Source organism: Hippichthys cyanospilos, chromosome 10 (assembly GCF_059441005.1).
Source record: "Hippichthys cyanospilos isolate Australia breed blue-spotted pipefish chromosome 10, RoL_Hcya_1.0, whole genome shotgun sequence".
NCBI classification, from domain to species: Eukaryota; Metazoa; Chordata; class Actinopteri; order Syngnathiformes; family Syngnathidae; genus Hippichthys; species Hippichthys cyanospilos.
Window position 1 is genome coordinate 7,594,377 of NC_142378.1, and position 15,045 is coordinate 7,609,421.

Below are 15,045 nucleotides of genomic sequence, written 5' to 3' on the forward strand. Positions count from 1 at the left end.
TGGGGGAAACCTCAAGAGGTGTGAAAAATACCCCTTTCTTGCTCTCAGGCGGTGCATTAAATTAAAGTCACACCATTTAGTAAGACAGTAATAGAAAAAGATATGATTCATGTTCTCACTGTTGCACCTCTAAGATTTCCCAAAGTACACATTAGCTGAAGGTTTGACCTGCTTGGGGTTTCCGCAAGCCACAGACTCCTAATGAACACAATAAATTAGTACAATAAATGTGTGATGTAAACCATTATTTTAACATACGCTAATAGGTATGCATGCCAAATAAAAACCATTTAACTACCCCACGAAGAAAAACGCTGGGAAAAAAATCCACTATATGGTTGAGCAGGCAGTTAAAGAGTTAATTAGAGTTAAACAGTTAAAGAGTTAATTCATCGACTGATAGTAGTAGTTTCTATATTCTACATCTATCTATCTATCTATCTATCTATCTATCTATCTATCTATCTATATATATATATATATATATATATATATATATATATATATATATATATATATATATATATATATATATATATATATATAAATATATAAAGGGCCAGAATGACAGTCCAGGGGTGTCAAACTCATTTTTATCGTGTGCCACACTGTAGTTATCATTTCTGCCAAATCTCACCAAAATTTTTAAAAGTTGAACACAACTTGCAAGTTTGGTATTTTAGCCAGAAACTTGAAGTCAAATAAACATTTCAAGGGCCACATAAAATGATGTGGCGGACTGGATCTGGCCCCTGGGCCTTGAGTTTGACACCTGTCATAATTGCGTTAAAAATAATAAAGCGTCTGTCACTTTGTAATTTAAAATAACAGGGATGTAAATTGGGGCAGGTCATGTGATCTTCCGGTGAACTGATAAGTGAGGAATCCTGACTTGAACAGGCCAAGTGGAGATAGCAGTGCTTGAGGGTCATACTTTCCAAAACACAACTAGCCACAATGACAATGGGAGGGAGGGGTATCCAAAAAATGTTTAAGTACTGTATAGCAGTTTATACATCTGCTGGAATAGTCTTTATTCAATACTTGCACAACGTCATGGAGTCATTTAAAGTACGTTTCATATTATTATTGATTTGATTACAGTTTGCCCTTTGTGCATCACAAACATTATTTAAATTATTAACCTAAGACGAAACAATGATAATGTAATTATTGATATTAAAAGCATAAACTAATGGGGCGCAAATATGAGAACTTTATATTTTAGGGTCCACGTATTTTTGCAGCTGCGACTTCAGACTGTCGGAACGAACTGTTGTGCGCGTGCACGTGCGCGAGGCAACAGCTGAAACGGGAACGAGCGTGGAATGCGCGTCCACAAGTAAGTCGCTAACTTTTTTTTTTTTTTTATGGAAAATGTACGTCACTAACAGCGGCCGCTACACACCTCACTGCTCTACCGGACTGGACGCCTTCGGCTCCACACGAACTTGTTCCGAGGATTATTTATTTATTTTCTTCTTGGGAAATTAAAAAAAAAAAAACATCCGCTAAGAGGTAATTCTCTATTTTCGTTCCAAGTGTGTTGCAAATAGCTACTGTTCATGTAACGAAAGAAATTAACACAACTTAACTTTAGCACTTAAGTGGAATATAGAAGCCATTCAGCTAGTTACTGAAGGGAACAAAAGTAAACGTGCTAAATTGGATTGAAAACCAGTTATCCAAAGGCAGGTCTTTTTTGTCAAGGGTATTGTATCTTGGTTTACTTGTATTGTATTATTGCTTTTGTAAGTTATCAAAGTATAATAACTCATCTTCCCCATTAAAAAAAATCATGTTTGATTGCATACAATTGTAAAGTTTATATAAAGTCAAAAGGTGGCCCCAGCACACAGCAACAAATAATTTTTGGTTGCTAATTATTGGATTCCTAATAAGTCACTATATGGATAACCATGTGACTAATCCTAAACAATCAGTTATAATAATATCCTAAATAGTATTACTAAACAAACCCCACAATTTGGATGTATGCAATAATGCTTAATTTTCTGTTCATGATAAATGTCATCACACAAAAATCCCCATACTTTGGGACAAGGTATTTGTGGACACCAAAAAATAGTAGCGGTTTTAGCAATGGCTGACTGACTATCCTCAGTCATCTTATTGTCTTGCTCTTAGTCTGGCCATTTTGTCAAGGGCCTGTGGGGCGATATGGGGGTGCTAGTGTGAGCTTTGCGCAAGTGCGTATCATGCATCAGAAATAGCCATGATCACATGTCCTACCCAGCCTCCAAATTGAGCTATAAATAGCAGCTTGTACCATGCTAGTGTAGAAGTCTTCCCCAACATTGTGGGGATTGGGGCAGTTTGCACAAATGGAGCTGTTTTCATGAAAAATAATGCTTGGAAAAAAAAAAATTCTTGTTGTACCAATGAAAATTCTTTTTTGTGTCGCGATTTCATTTTACAGCTCACATTAAAACCAACTTGTGATCCAAACATGGCTGAGGTGGCACAGGTTGAGGCTGTGGTCAACGTGAAAGACGTCCCGAAGAAAAAAGAAAAACACGTTAGCAACGCAGATGGCCAGGAGAATGAGGAGAAGAAAAAACCTAGCGATGCACACGTGAATGGCGTAGAACACAAGGGAAAAGACAAAGCTAGTGGAGATAAGAATAGAAGAAGGAAAAGCGCCAAAGTTGTGGAGGAGGAGCAAGCACCACCTGACACGACTGAAGAAACCAATATGTCTGATGTTATGCTTAAAAAAGAGGTGAGACCTCCATAGAAGTCATTAGCATTCACATTAACCAATCACGTACCCTCAAAAGTTTCTCATCTATCCATTTTTCAACTCCAGAAACTGCTCCGATCCAAAAAACCCGTCGCCAGAAGCTATGTGCCCAACACCAACAAAGAAAAGGGCGACGTGACGGGAAAATTTGAGGCCATGCAGAAAGCCAGGGAGGAACGCAGCAGGCAGAGGAACAGGGACGAGCAACAGAAGAGGAAGGACCAATACATCAAGGAGAGGGAGTGGAACCGCAGGAAGCAGCAGGTCAAAGCCCAATAAGCCTACTAACCTGCCAGTATGACCCGCATGGTGTGATGGATGAAGCACGGCACGCCAACCGGGGCGCCACTCTGCGTGAGACCCTTCACCATATAACACACATTATTTGCTGTTTGTTAACACGGTGATGCGTATTTGTGATGCACTCATGTACTTATATAGTATTATATAGTTCAAATCAGTTATTTTAATGATAGTAATTGTATAAGGGTGTATAAAAGTCACACTACATTTACAGTTTTCAATCTTGTTTCAGGTATAATTCCAGCTCGACCAGGAGTTGACAACCTTTAAATACACAAAAACCTTTATTGACGATCCCCCACATGAAGAAAAAAAAACGCCAAATAAAGTGTTTTATTTCATAAATAATACTTCTAAAATGTCTATGTAAACATTTTATTTGTGAAATTAAAGCCCCACCGAAATTATCCGCCAGTAGTCACCCAAAAATGCAAATCAAAAATGTCATCTCTTTTGTTATAATTTTTTCAAATGTGGATCATAATCGGCATGCATGTTGCAACCGTTTACATTCTGCTACATTTGAGTCTAGTCCTAAGTGCTGGCTGCAACCTTTAGTTTCCATTTAGAAGGAATGTGGTGCTTTTTTTTTTTTTTTTGGAAAATAATTTTTTGGGGAAAGTAATGAATTGTTTTCTAATTATTTTTTGCAAAATAATTAGAAAACAACATTAAAATAAAACATTGTCCATGCTTTCCTTCCTCATACAGGGTTTTCTTGGGTTTAGTTTGGCAAAGAGCTCGCTATATATCATTAGCTGTGGCTGCAGTCGAAGCTGGGTGCTTTGCATTTATGTTTTAGGCTAAAATTGTGCTGCTTCTGTAGAAAACATCTCCCTACAAAAACTCTACCTTTATCAAAGAAAACATTTTGAAATGACATACACCCCCTTATAGGCTTCATGTATCCCCGTTTGAGATCCATTAAACTACTAAAGTATACTTTAATGAAAAGCAACATTTGTGCAAAGAGATGATTGACCCCCAAATAATTTAAGCGAATGAATTGTCTTTCACTCAAGAAGTCGCTATCTGTTTCAAACCTGATAACGCCTGCGGTACGTTACTTGCAAGTTAGTTTAATTGAAGACCAAGTTGTCCATAGATGTCGTATGAACGATTTAAAGCACTTTCACAGACTTAAAAATAAAAGGCCAGGGATTAGGATGTCCCTTTGACACAAGCTGTGGCTGAGATTGTCGGTGGTGAAATAAATGCATTAATGCAGCACACCGGGATGAGAGCGGATTATCAGTGATACTCGAGCAGAAGCGACGTCCATGTCTCCTGCCCTTCTCTAACTGGCCTGGCTGGACACACACAGCAACAGCCCAATCAAAAGCCCCCCTGCAAGTCACATGACTTACTTATTATCAGGGATTAGGCCTCCGTTCTTACGGAGAGCAGCATGGCTCCCGAGCGATCGAGGAGATGATCCCATCTAAAGTGTAAACACTCACCCCTTCTCCAAACTGTCCCTCGACAGATAAAAGAACTTCTTGCTTCCAGCGATGAGGAGGAAGAGGTGAAGCCGGCAAAGGTGGAGAAATCCTACGTCCCCAAAATCACAGGTGGGACGATCGATTGTCAAAAGAAGTGCGATGCGAAAGTATAAGACGTGAGCTTGTGTTCTTGAATCCTCAGGTAGTGTGAAGGGGAAATTTGCTGAAATGGAAAAGCAAAGGCAAGAGGGGGAGAGGAAGAAGATGGAAGGTGAGAGAAAGAGGAGGGAAACACAAGACAACCTGGAAAAAGACAAAATCAAAAGGGAATTGGCAAAGAAAGCAGCTGAGGTAAGGACAAACCGAGAAAGTAGAACTTGTCCAGGTTGGAAAGTAGAATTTACAAAGAATCCTATAACGTCTCTGCTATTTAAAATCACTTTTTATACTCAAACAAAAAATGACTCACGTGGCGTATTTTATAGCCAGTATAGATACAGTAAAAGGACTAATACATTTCCTGGAAAAAAATTCAAATGCTTGTGGGTGTTTGTACCTTCAGACAGTCTGCTGTGGTTATGTAATGGTGTCAGACAGGTGATTACAAGCCATAAAGTGCTATGTCTTAGCCCTCATTGTAGCTCAGGGATACTTTGTCATATATTAGATGACAGTAGTACACAATATTACAAACATGTTCATGAGAATAACTGTAGTAGGCTCTATTGTAAACTATGTGAAGCAATTTCTGGAGAAATGGTGTGTGAAAAGTGAAAACTGAATGAAAATTTATGGAAGCATGTGGAATGATGTGGAATGCTTTGGAAACAGAAAATAATAGAATGATTTTGATCTGTACGTATGGATTGATACTGAACAATGTGGAGTCGTGAAAAGATATTGAACAATGTTGAATTCGGAAGAATCGTGATTTTTTTTCTTTAGAAAATTGGGAAAAACACTTGTAGAAATAATATTGATTTGTTTTTGTTTTGCTTTTATTTATAAATTTGAGGATAACAGCTAGGAATAAATGGAACAGTTTGGAGTTGAAACTCTTGGAATCAGTCAAGAAATGTAGAAATTAAAGGAGAAAAAAAAGATATTTCTGGCTTTTCTTTTGAAAATAATGTGGTAAAAATGAGGTAGCATTTATAAAATTTGAAACATGACAATCGATCAAAATTCGTGAAATTACAGGTAAACGCAAAAAAATTGATTTTAGGTAAAGAATGGTAGGAATGAGCCGATAAGTTGAAAGTTGAAATGGTATGTATTCAAAAAGTAAAATCTAATCAGTAAACTAATGTCGAACGTCTCATGAAACAAATGAAGACTTTGTGGATTTAAAATTTCGACTATTTGGAAAAATTAAATTCATGAATTGACAAAAAAAAACAAAACTGGAAGGTGGGAATTGTAGGAATGTTCAGTATTAAAGTTTGAATGGTAAGACTGCCATGAGTAATGTAGAAGTAGTTCAAGGATGAAAAATGTAGAAATAAGAAAAATGATACTGATAAAAAATGTGCAAATTGTTTGTAAAAGTTGTGAAATGTTTGGTATGAAGGAATTTTAAGAATGCTAAAAATTGCAACGCGACGAAGGGGAACATTTAGAATTTTAAATAGGAACACATTTTTTTAATTCCATTGGGAATTATTATTATTATTATTATTATTATTATTATTATTATTATTATTATTATTCGTATTATTTAGGTGAAATATGTTGAATTTTGCGAAAACTAAAGCCAGTACTAGCCCGGGAAGCATGAATTTTCAGATCTGAAAAAACATCAGAGTTCTTTAATGTGTCACCACGGGACTGTTTTGTGCATCCAGTTTTAGCTTGACCTATTATTGTCTCTTGTGTGTCCTGCTTAAGGTTTGACCTGGTCATTGAGAAACAAGTAGAGCAGCCTTCTGGCAGAGCTGCCAGGTGTAGACAGCATATGACTGGCAACTGTTTCCCACAACTCCTGGTAGCGGGAGACCTCCTTACTGTGCCACCCAAATTAGACCGCGTTATCTTTGACTGACACGTTGCAAATGGCCACACACCGGGTCAACGGATTTGCCCTCTGACTCTAACACTCTTTATGTGACTGACTGGTGGCATTCCTCAACATACGGGAACATTTTGCAAGTTTAAATCATTGTTTCTTATTCAGTGGGAAATTAGTACTAGGCCTACGAGTACTAGCAATATTATGTGACAGCTGTGTCAAAGTGCAAAGTATCTACTCTATTTAAAAATGAGGAAAGGACTAAAGTATGTACTGCTGAATTTCTTTTTAATTTTAGTGCAAATTTGGGTGAACATACAGCCAAAAAAATTGTATCTTAAGGCATTATTTATACTTTACTCTTTCAGGTATTTTCAGCAGTAAAAGGTAGTATTTTTGTCTATGATTAATTTGATAGCTTCATTATTTTTCATGTCCAATTTATACCTTTAAAAACACATTTGAAAATGACATCATGTGTATTAAAGGCTCGAGTAACAACCTTTACTGGCTCAGATTGTCAGTCACATGACCAAACCCAGAAAACAGGTGAGCCTTGATTGATTGTTACCTGAGCCCTGACTACACGTGGTGCCAGTTTTAGTTGACTACAAGTAACAAAATTTATTTTTAAGGTAGTACTATTCATTTTACATGACAAATAATGAAGTTATCAAAACAAGTACAGACAAAATATTAACTTTTTAGGACCAAACATTGCTAAAAAAGCAAAATGTGTTGCTTATAAGTAGGGCTGCAACTCACTATTATATTAATAATCAATACATCTGTCGCTATATCAGTCGATGAATCAAATATTCTATTTTCATCCCTTTATTGAAAAAAACCCCCATAATTGATTCATTTTGTAATCAATTAAGTGTCACTTGTTGGCAAATTTGATTGTTAAGAAGCACACATTTAGAAACAGGCATTTGCTGCAATGTGGGCGTGAACACTTTCTTCCCGACCAATGGGAGTGGTTCATCTCATTGCCTTTAAATTCAGTGCAGGCGAGGCCCTTGGTCTGCACAGCAGAACTACTTCCTCGTAAAAACTCAGGAAAGCAGGTTTTTACATTTGAACTCTTAACGGCTGGGCTAACGAGCCTGACAGAATTCTGAAAAATTAATCACCCAATAAAATAGGTCATTCGATGAATACTTTGATCGACACAGGATTAAAGTTAAAATTTGTGGAATACAGGAAGGAGATGACAGCATCCTGGTGCGTGTGGTGCCCGCGAAGCCATCAAAAACGCCAGGCAAAATCCAAATGAACTTTGAGGACATGGAGAAAAGTCGAGAAGAGGAGTTGAAAAAGTCTGCTGAGGAAGAGAAGAAGAGACGCTACGATGAAAACACACGATCATTCAGGGAGGCCAAGCGGCGCTCCATTGTCCCAGAGGTTAGAACATCAACACAATAATATTCAGGCTTATCTGAGAGAACTAGCTTCAAGTCTTGTCTTTTTTTGTTCTTTTAGGACGAAGAGAAACCTGTGGAGAAGGCGCAGGTGTCTCCAGGAAAGCTGAAGATGACGTTTGAGGAAATGGAGAGGGAAAGGCAAGAACAGAGGAGAAAGCAGGCTGAGGAGGAAGCCAAACGCCGCCTCCTGGAAGAGAAGAAAGCTTTTGAGGAGGCCCGACTGGGAATGGTATCTGCTTCCAAATCAATTATTACTTTTTGCTTTTTCTTGTCCAGGGTCTCATTATGTTGTGGCCAGTGACTCATATAATATATCCCCCACCCCCTGCTTAGTAAGATGTTTGCGCCTTTCCAGGAAGAAGATGAGCAAGGCGCTCACGCGCAATCTCCAGATGACAAGGAAGACGTCCGACCTGGAAAACTGAGGTTGAGCTTTGAAGAACTTGAGAGGCAACGAGTCGAGGAGGAGCGCAAAAAAGCAGAGGAGGAGGCCAAGAGACGAATGGAGGAGGAGAGAAGAGCTTTTGCCGAAGCCAGAAAGAGCATGGTAAGTATTTATTGCAATTGAATACGACTCAAACGTTATCGATTGATTCTCACTCACACCTTAGAACAGTTGTTCCATGTTTGTAGAATTGGACTTCTTTTTGGGAAGATCCTTTCCCCAGTGAATCAAGGTTTCATAAATGCTTGGCTGAGTTTGGTACAGAAGAACCGGACCAACAAGCATCTTTGGAAGCAATTTGAGTAGATATGTCGAGCCAGCTGTAACGTCTCACTTTCATTTTATTCTGCCCCGGGTCTTTCAGCTGGTTTCGTTCGGAGCTGTTTTTGACCACAATTCTTTAGATGCGCCTGCCAAAAATGTTTTTCCGAGCAATAAAATTCAAAGAAATATACAGAGGCTGCTAAGACTTGATCAATTAAGAAATGTGTCCAAGTACTTTAATACATCTGTTAGACCAGTAGTTCTCAAATGGAGGCACATCTGGCGGTACATTTAATTTGAACAGGGTTTCTGCAGTTATCAGCGAATCTATAACGCTTTGTAATATTGTAGCAGCAACAGTACAGTCTTCTTTTCAAATTGAGAGCAAAGTAAATGGAACATGACACCACATAGAGCTAAATTGTGTTATAGCGACTTGCAAAACGTGGTATGGCTTTATTTTGTTTGGTTTTATACAGATGTACATTGTCATTAGTGAGACAATTATCTAAATCAGCAATAAAGCACTTCTGGAGCTGCTAAATGAAATTCACCCAGAGATACCACTCCAAATGTCGTTCCAAAGTTCAATAAATAAGACACAAATGACACATCTTTTATTTATCGTCTTTTTTTTTTCCATGCAAAATTGCTGTGCGCTTTTTAAGGGGGTACTTAGTTGAAAAAATATTTTACGGAGGCTTTATCATTGGATGGAATAAAAAGAGAACCATTGTGCTCGGACAGCGGTTCTCAAACTCTTTTCAATAATATAATCCCAGGTGAAATATTTTTTTTCAGCCAAGTAACCCCTGATTGGCCAAAAAATTGGAATGGGGAAAAAAAAGACCTCAAGCTGTGCCATCCGTGTCTGATTTATTAAACTCTGGAACTACATTTTTAGTGGTATCTCTAGACACATTTATTTCAACTAATACAATAAAATTCAAATTAAGACTTACTGTTTAAGTTTCTCGTCTGCATCGTCACAGCTTGTCGACGAGGATGACGAGGCCCTGATGGCCCTCCTGAACTTGGAGGGCAGCAAACCTGGAAAAATATGTGCAAGTTTTGAAGAGCTGGAACGCCAGAGAAGAGAAGAAGAGCAGAAGAAGGCGGAGGAGGAGGCCAAGAAAAGATTGGAAGAGGAGAAGAGGCTCTTTGCCGAGGCACGCAAAAGCATGGTAAGTTCTGGCTGTGTTTGGAACCGGTCTTTCATTCTTCTCTCGTAAATCACTAAAAAGTTATTGTTACATTGTAGACTTTTCTCTCATCGTTCAGTAAGAGTATTTTTAAGCACTACTTAGGTCTGCTTGCTTTTGCACGATTACAACTACTCACTATCTGGGGCTCTATTTAGTGTTTTGGGAGGGCTTCCAAAAATAAACTATTGGTGTGTTTTGCTGGTACATTCTCATTATGTTTTTTTTTTTATCATAAAGTAAACCATTATCAAGGAAAGAGCAGAGACTTCATTAATTTAATACTAATAAAAACATAACGTGATCACGCTGCAAATTAATACATTTCTCATCCATTCTCACTAACTCTTTTCAAGCAAGTGTTTTTTTTTTTTTTTCTGTTGGGCTGATATGGCCTTCTTTGTATTGCTGCTCCCTTGTCCAAATTATTTCTTTAAGAGCCCCGACCTGGATCATGACAACGCTGCATTTGGAGATGAAACAGTAAGATTTTTCTTCCAAATTTCCAATGCATTTTGACCCTAATAACCAGAAATTTAAAAAATGGGATGATTAGATTCACACTGATATGATTATCATGATTTATATAACGATAATTTCAATATTTACACATGCAGCCATTTGATGCGCTTGTGGTACTTTTGTTACATCATTTCATGTGACTCACGAAAGATTGGAAATATGCAATGCGCACTTTTTTTGAAGTTATCGTTAAAGTATTTTCGAAGGAATTGCTCAATACAGATGCATGTCATTATATTAGAATATTGTAGAGAAGCTGTGTTTTCAGTAGTAGAAATCCTTCAGTCTGTGTTTGTTTTTCAAAGGAGTTAAGAAAGGAGTGTTTGATGCTAAATCTCAATCTTAGTAACAATCTTCCTATTGTACAATCGCCAGTAGATGGCATCAGTGCCCCATTTTAGATGAATATTCAACACTATCTTGTGGATCTTAAAAAATGTCAAAATGCTCTCAAATAGCTGAATGAGGTAATACTGGATCTGGATTTCACTTTTTGAGCGCTTTAAGATATTTTTATTTCAAAATTATCTTTTATCTATGTGATGGCGGGGCAAAATCCGAATAATCAGATGCAGTTGCTCACTTTTTGAATTTTAATAATGTGTGTAGGTTCTCGATGACGATGGTGAATTAGCAAGGACAGAATCGCAGGAAGCGCTTCACCCAGGAAAACTGGAGATGAACTTTGAAGAGCTGCTGAAGGAAAAAGAAGAAGCCGAAAGGAGACGCAAGGCAGAGGAGCGCAAACAGAAACTGGAAAAGGAGAAGCAGGAGTTTGAACAACTTCGACAAGAAATGGGCGAGGTTGGCCGTAATCAGAATTGAAAATATTCACCTACAAACTATATTTTTTCCTCTTTTAATTCCACACATATGCTTGAGTGCTTTGTCACCCCATTATTTTCGTCCAAACATGAGTAGCAAATAAATATTCGTTGTCTATTTGACAGGAAGAAATAAATGAAAGCACCAACATCGTAAACAGTGAATACGAAGAGTTGACCAAGCTCAAGCGGACGGGCTCCATCCAGGCCAAGAACCTGAAGTCCAAGTTTGAGAAGATCAAGCAGCTGACTGACGAGGAGATTCAGAAAAAGATAGACATGGAGCGAGCACGAAGGAAGGCCGCCGATGACGAAATTAAAGAGAGAGAAGCTGAACGCTTCCAGGAGGTAAATATTTGTCCTGTTATTAATTTCACAAATTCACGTTTAATACATGTTTAATATGTCTCCAAAAATGACATGCTCCCGTTCCACACTTAATTCCTTTAAAATGATACAAACATTGACGAAGTGACAGCAGTTTGAATGCTGCCAAAAGGACACAAGAAAGTACCTGAAGGACACAATCTCTTTATTTGTTGTAGAATGACAACAGCTGGATACATTTTTTGTTTTAATCTCTACTAGACAACAACTAATCGATTACCATACTATTCGGTAAATATCTTGATAATGAATTACTCCTTTAGAAACCAATACCTGAATTACTCCTTTAGAAACCAATACCTGGTCAGCTGCATCACCTGTTTTTTTCCAATGAAAGAAGAATCCCTAGAGACCCTCGTCCCTTGTAGGGATTATTTGTATGCTATATTGTGAAAACCAAGCTGCACTGAGTGCATCAGTCAAAACAAGACATACTAACAGATAAAATATAACACTTTATATTCGGGTAGTAGTGCAGTGGCGGTACCATGCAATGGAAATGAGGCATAATAGTTGTCCTGGTTGTTGTTTTTTAGGAGGACGACGAAAGCCAAGAAACTTTGGCAAAAGGTGAGGAGTCTCCATTTAAACAGAAGGTGGACATGCGAGCCAGATTTGAACAAATGGCCAAAGCCAGAGAGGATGAAGAGAAAAGGAGGATAGAGGAGCAGAAGCTACAGAGAATGCAGTTTGAGCAACAGGAGATTGATGCCGCCCTTCAAAAGGTTCCATTTAGAAACTCTATTTATCAAGAATGCTTTGACGCTTTTTTCCCCCTAGAGCTGTCAAAATTAATCGATGAATTGTATGTTCACATTAATCGACAACTATTTTAAAAATCCCATCTTAACAGTGATTCTCAGATTTTTTTTCAATCATATTTTTGTGTGTGTGTGGGGGGGGGGGGGGGGGGCAAAGGCATACAACGCTTTGCAAAGATGCCACTCCAAAACAGAATTTGGCAATATGTTGTCATGTTCCCATTAATTTTCTCTTAATTTGAAAGAACACTATATACTCTTGACTGCATTAAATTTAATTTGCTGATACCTAGTAAAAATCCCACACACCCCATGAAATGCCTTCACGTTACCCCTTTTGAGAACCAATGATCTACATCAATGCCACAAGTTGAAAGGACTATTTATTTCTTTATTTACAGAATGACGTGGTGCATTTGTATAAAACTTAATATGAAGAGGTCACTCTAACACGTTGCTTCATGTTACAATGAATTCACTCTCAATTTGAAAAGTATACTGTTCCTGTCACGGCATTAAAAACCATTCACCTAGATTTGCTTAGACCTGTAGAAACCCTGTTAAAATCTCACACACCCCTGAGGTACCTTCACGTACCCCCAGGGGTACCAGTAGCCCCATTTGAGAACCCCTTGTACTGCATAAATGCCAACAGCAGCTTGCGGCTAATTGCAATGGTTACACTTCTTTAAATACATTTCGGCCCCAACAAAATTGTGTTTATCCTTCAGGGGCACATGTACCCTCACATGCGTACCGTCTTTGAAAAAACAGTTTTATAGCCATTGTTTAACACAAAAAAATCGGAATTCTCAGATTTCAGCCTCTCAGCAATCCTTAATAGCTTTTCATTGATTTTTGCAGTCCTTCATAGAAACAGACTGTTTATTGTTTGTTTAATCAAACTAAGATGTTTCCAAATCTTTTTTTGTGGTCTTTTTAACACATTTACAAACATCTGCTTTTACTCTGGAAAAACAATGATCAAAACAGATCGATTAGCGTTGTGTTGAATGAGTCCCAAGAAGTTTGGTGTAAACATCAATCCCTCATGTAATATTGCTTTATTGATGTTTTTTTTTTTTAATTGCTAACCGCTACCAAATTAACAACAATAATTGGTAAATAAACAGTAATTGAGAAAAATTGTTTTGTAATACACTTTCAAGCAAAGTAAATTTTTGTTTTAAAACTATTCGCTAGTTGACAGCTCTATTTTTTTTAAAATTGAATTGCAGAAAAAGGATGATGACGTAGAGGACGAGGCAAGCATCGTCAATGGCTCCTACGAGGACGACGAAGATCACGCCAGGTCGGGCGCGCCGTGGTTCAAGAAACCTCTGAAGAACCAATCCGTGGTGGACTCTGAGCCCGTTCGCTTCACTGTCAAAATCACCGGAGAGCCCAAACCTGAGGTCACCTGGTGGTTCGAGGGAGAGATGCTCCAGGATTGCGAAGATTATCAGTACATCGAGAGGGGGGAGACATACTGCCTCTACCTTCCCGAGACCTTCCCTGAAGATGAGGGCGAGTACATGTGTAAGGCGGTGAACAGCCGAGGCACGGCGGCGAGCACCTGCATCCTCACCATAGAAAGTAAGACCACCCTGGTGTGACTGCATGCCTGCATGAAACGTTCTTCTGGCAGTACGGCCTCATTTCCAAGTGGACTGCTTCTTCAGGTAACAGCGCCTCTGTCTCTCTTTTACAGCTTATGACTACTAAGGCTCTTCCACCTGCTGGAAACTTTTCCTGTTGTCTCTCTTGATATAATTACATCAAAAACTCATTTGTCCCTCAACAACAGAGGGAGGCAACTGGCAGTATGCTCAGCATTCCTAAGGGAGGCATACACAAAACCACCAAAATGCAAAATGTTTACTTGTTAATTGCTTGTGAAACTACACTCCCCGTTAGAGAGTTAATTTAGTCATAGTAGCTAATAAAATATAGTATGACTTGTGCCAAAATACTGACATGATTCTTGTATAAGTCAATAGTCTAATAGGTTTGCCATGTTGATTTAATTTTCTGTCATAATCCCATGCAATTTAATAAATAATGTGTTTGTGTGTCTCTTTCAACATACCAGCAAATGTTGTTGTGATGCCCCCGGAATTGATAAGGACAAGAATCAGCATTTAAGTATAAATCTATAGCAATGAGTCTCACCAAGGGCATGATGATGACAATGTGAGCATCATTTAAATTACAGGGTTCAGTTCTACAACCATCCACTGTCATGCTCTTTTTGTCATCTTAAGTTATTTTTACATGTAATAATCGTTACATTCGATATGCAGTTGTGCTGGACGGTAGATAACTATTTGATCGTTTGACAATAAAGCAAGCAAAGGCTCACCTTCTTATTTGTCATGCATTGTGAAAGAAAATGTTTTAATAAAATGAACAATAACAGCACTTGGTGTTCTTTATTATATGCATGCAAACTACAGTATACTGTACTCCATACAGGAAAGTCACAGCTAAGATTCAAACCCTGAACCTCAGAATTGTGAAGCAGAGGTGTTCAGCACTTTTCTGCCATGCTACCGTGATTTTAAAAAAAAGGCACAAATCTGAATCAACCCATGTGTATCTTGCCATGGACTTTTTGTACCATTAAAAACTTGAAATTTGGGTGTGAGTGGTCTCATTTATGTGGAGCCCTTTGGGAAACCAAGCAACCATTTTAT

The 15,045-nt window shown here is 38.2% G+C and overlaps 1 protein-coding gene across 4 annotated transcripts; it reads left to right on the top strand.

Moving 5' to 3' along the window:
- The first annotated feature begins 1,385 nt into the window (after positions 1–1,385).
- nexn (nexilin (F actin binding protein)) lies at positions 1,386–14,989 on the top strand. Of its 4 annotated transcripts, XM_088426485.1 has the most exons (15): positions 1,386–1,518; positions 2,441–2,743; positions 2,831–3,028; positions 4,554–4,638; positions 4,712–4,860; positions 7,724–7,924; positions 8,003–8,173; positions 8,300–8,491; positions 9,646–9,837; positions 10,294–10,338; positions 10,987–11,181; positions 11,328–11,549; positions 12,125–12,313; positions 13,588–13,945; positions 14,061–14,989. In XM_088426485.1, the coding sequence occupies exons 2-15, from the start codon at positions 2,471–2,473 to the stop codon at positions 14,072–14,074; spliced, it is 2,484 nt and encodes an 827-aa protein (XP_088282611.1). In that variant the 5' UTR covers positions 1,386–1,518; positions 2,441–2,470; the 3' UTR covers positions 14,075–14,989. The 4 variants fall into 4 exon arrangements, with proteins under 4 accessions (XP_088282611.1, XP_088282610.1, XP_088282612.1 ...); XM_088426484.1 differs by having other exon boundaries at positions 13,588–14,989; XM_088426486.1 differs by lacking the exon at positions 10,294–10,338 and having other exon boundaries at positions 13,588–14,989.
- The last annotated feature ends 56 nt before the right edge of the window (positions 14,990–15,045 follow it).

Bases quoted from the DNA above. Each gene is read 5' to 3' on its own strand.
- nexn (XM_088426484.1), top strand. From the start codon at position 2,471: ATGGCTGAGGTGGCACAGGTTGAGGCTGTGGTCAACGTGAAAGACGTC. The intron at 8,492-9,645 runs GTAAGTATTTAT...GCATCGTCACAG, and splicing joins CCGAAGCCAGAAAGAGCATG to CTTGTCGACGAGGATGACGA. The intron at 10,339-10,986 runs GTAAGATTTTTC...TAATGTGTGTAG, and splicing joins CTGCATTTGGAGATGAAACA to GTTCTCGATGACGATGGTGA.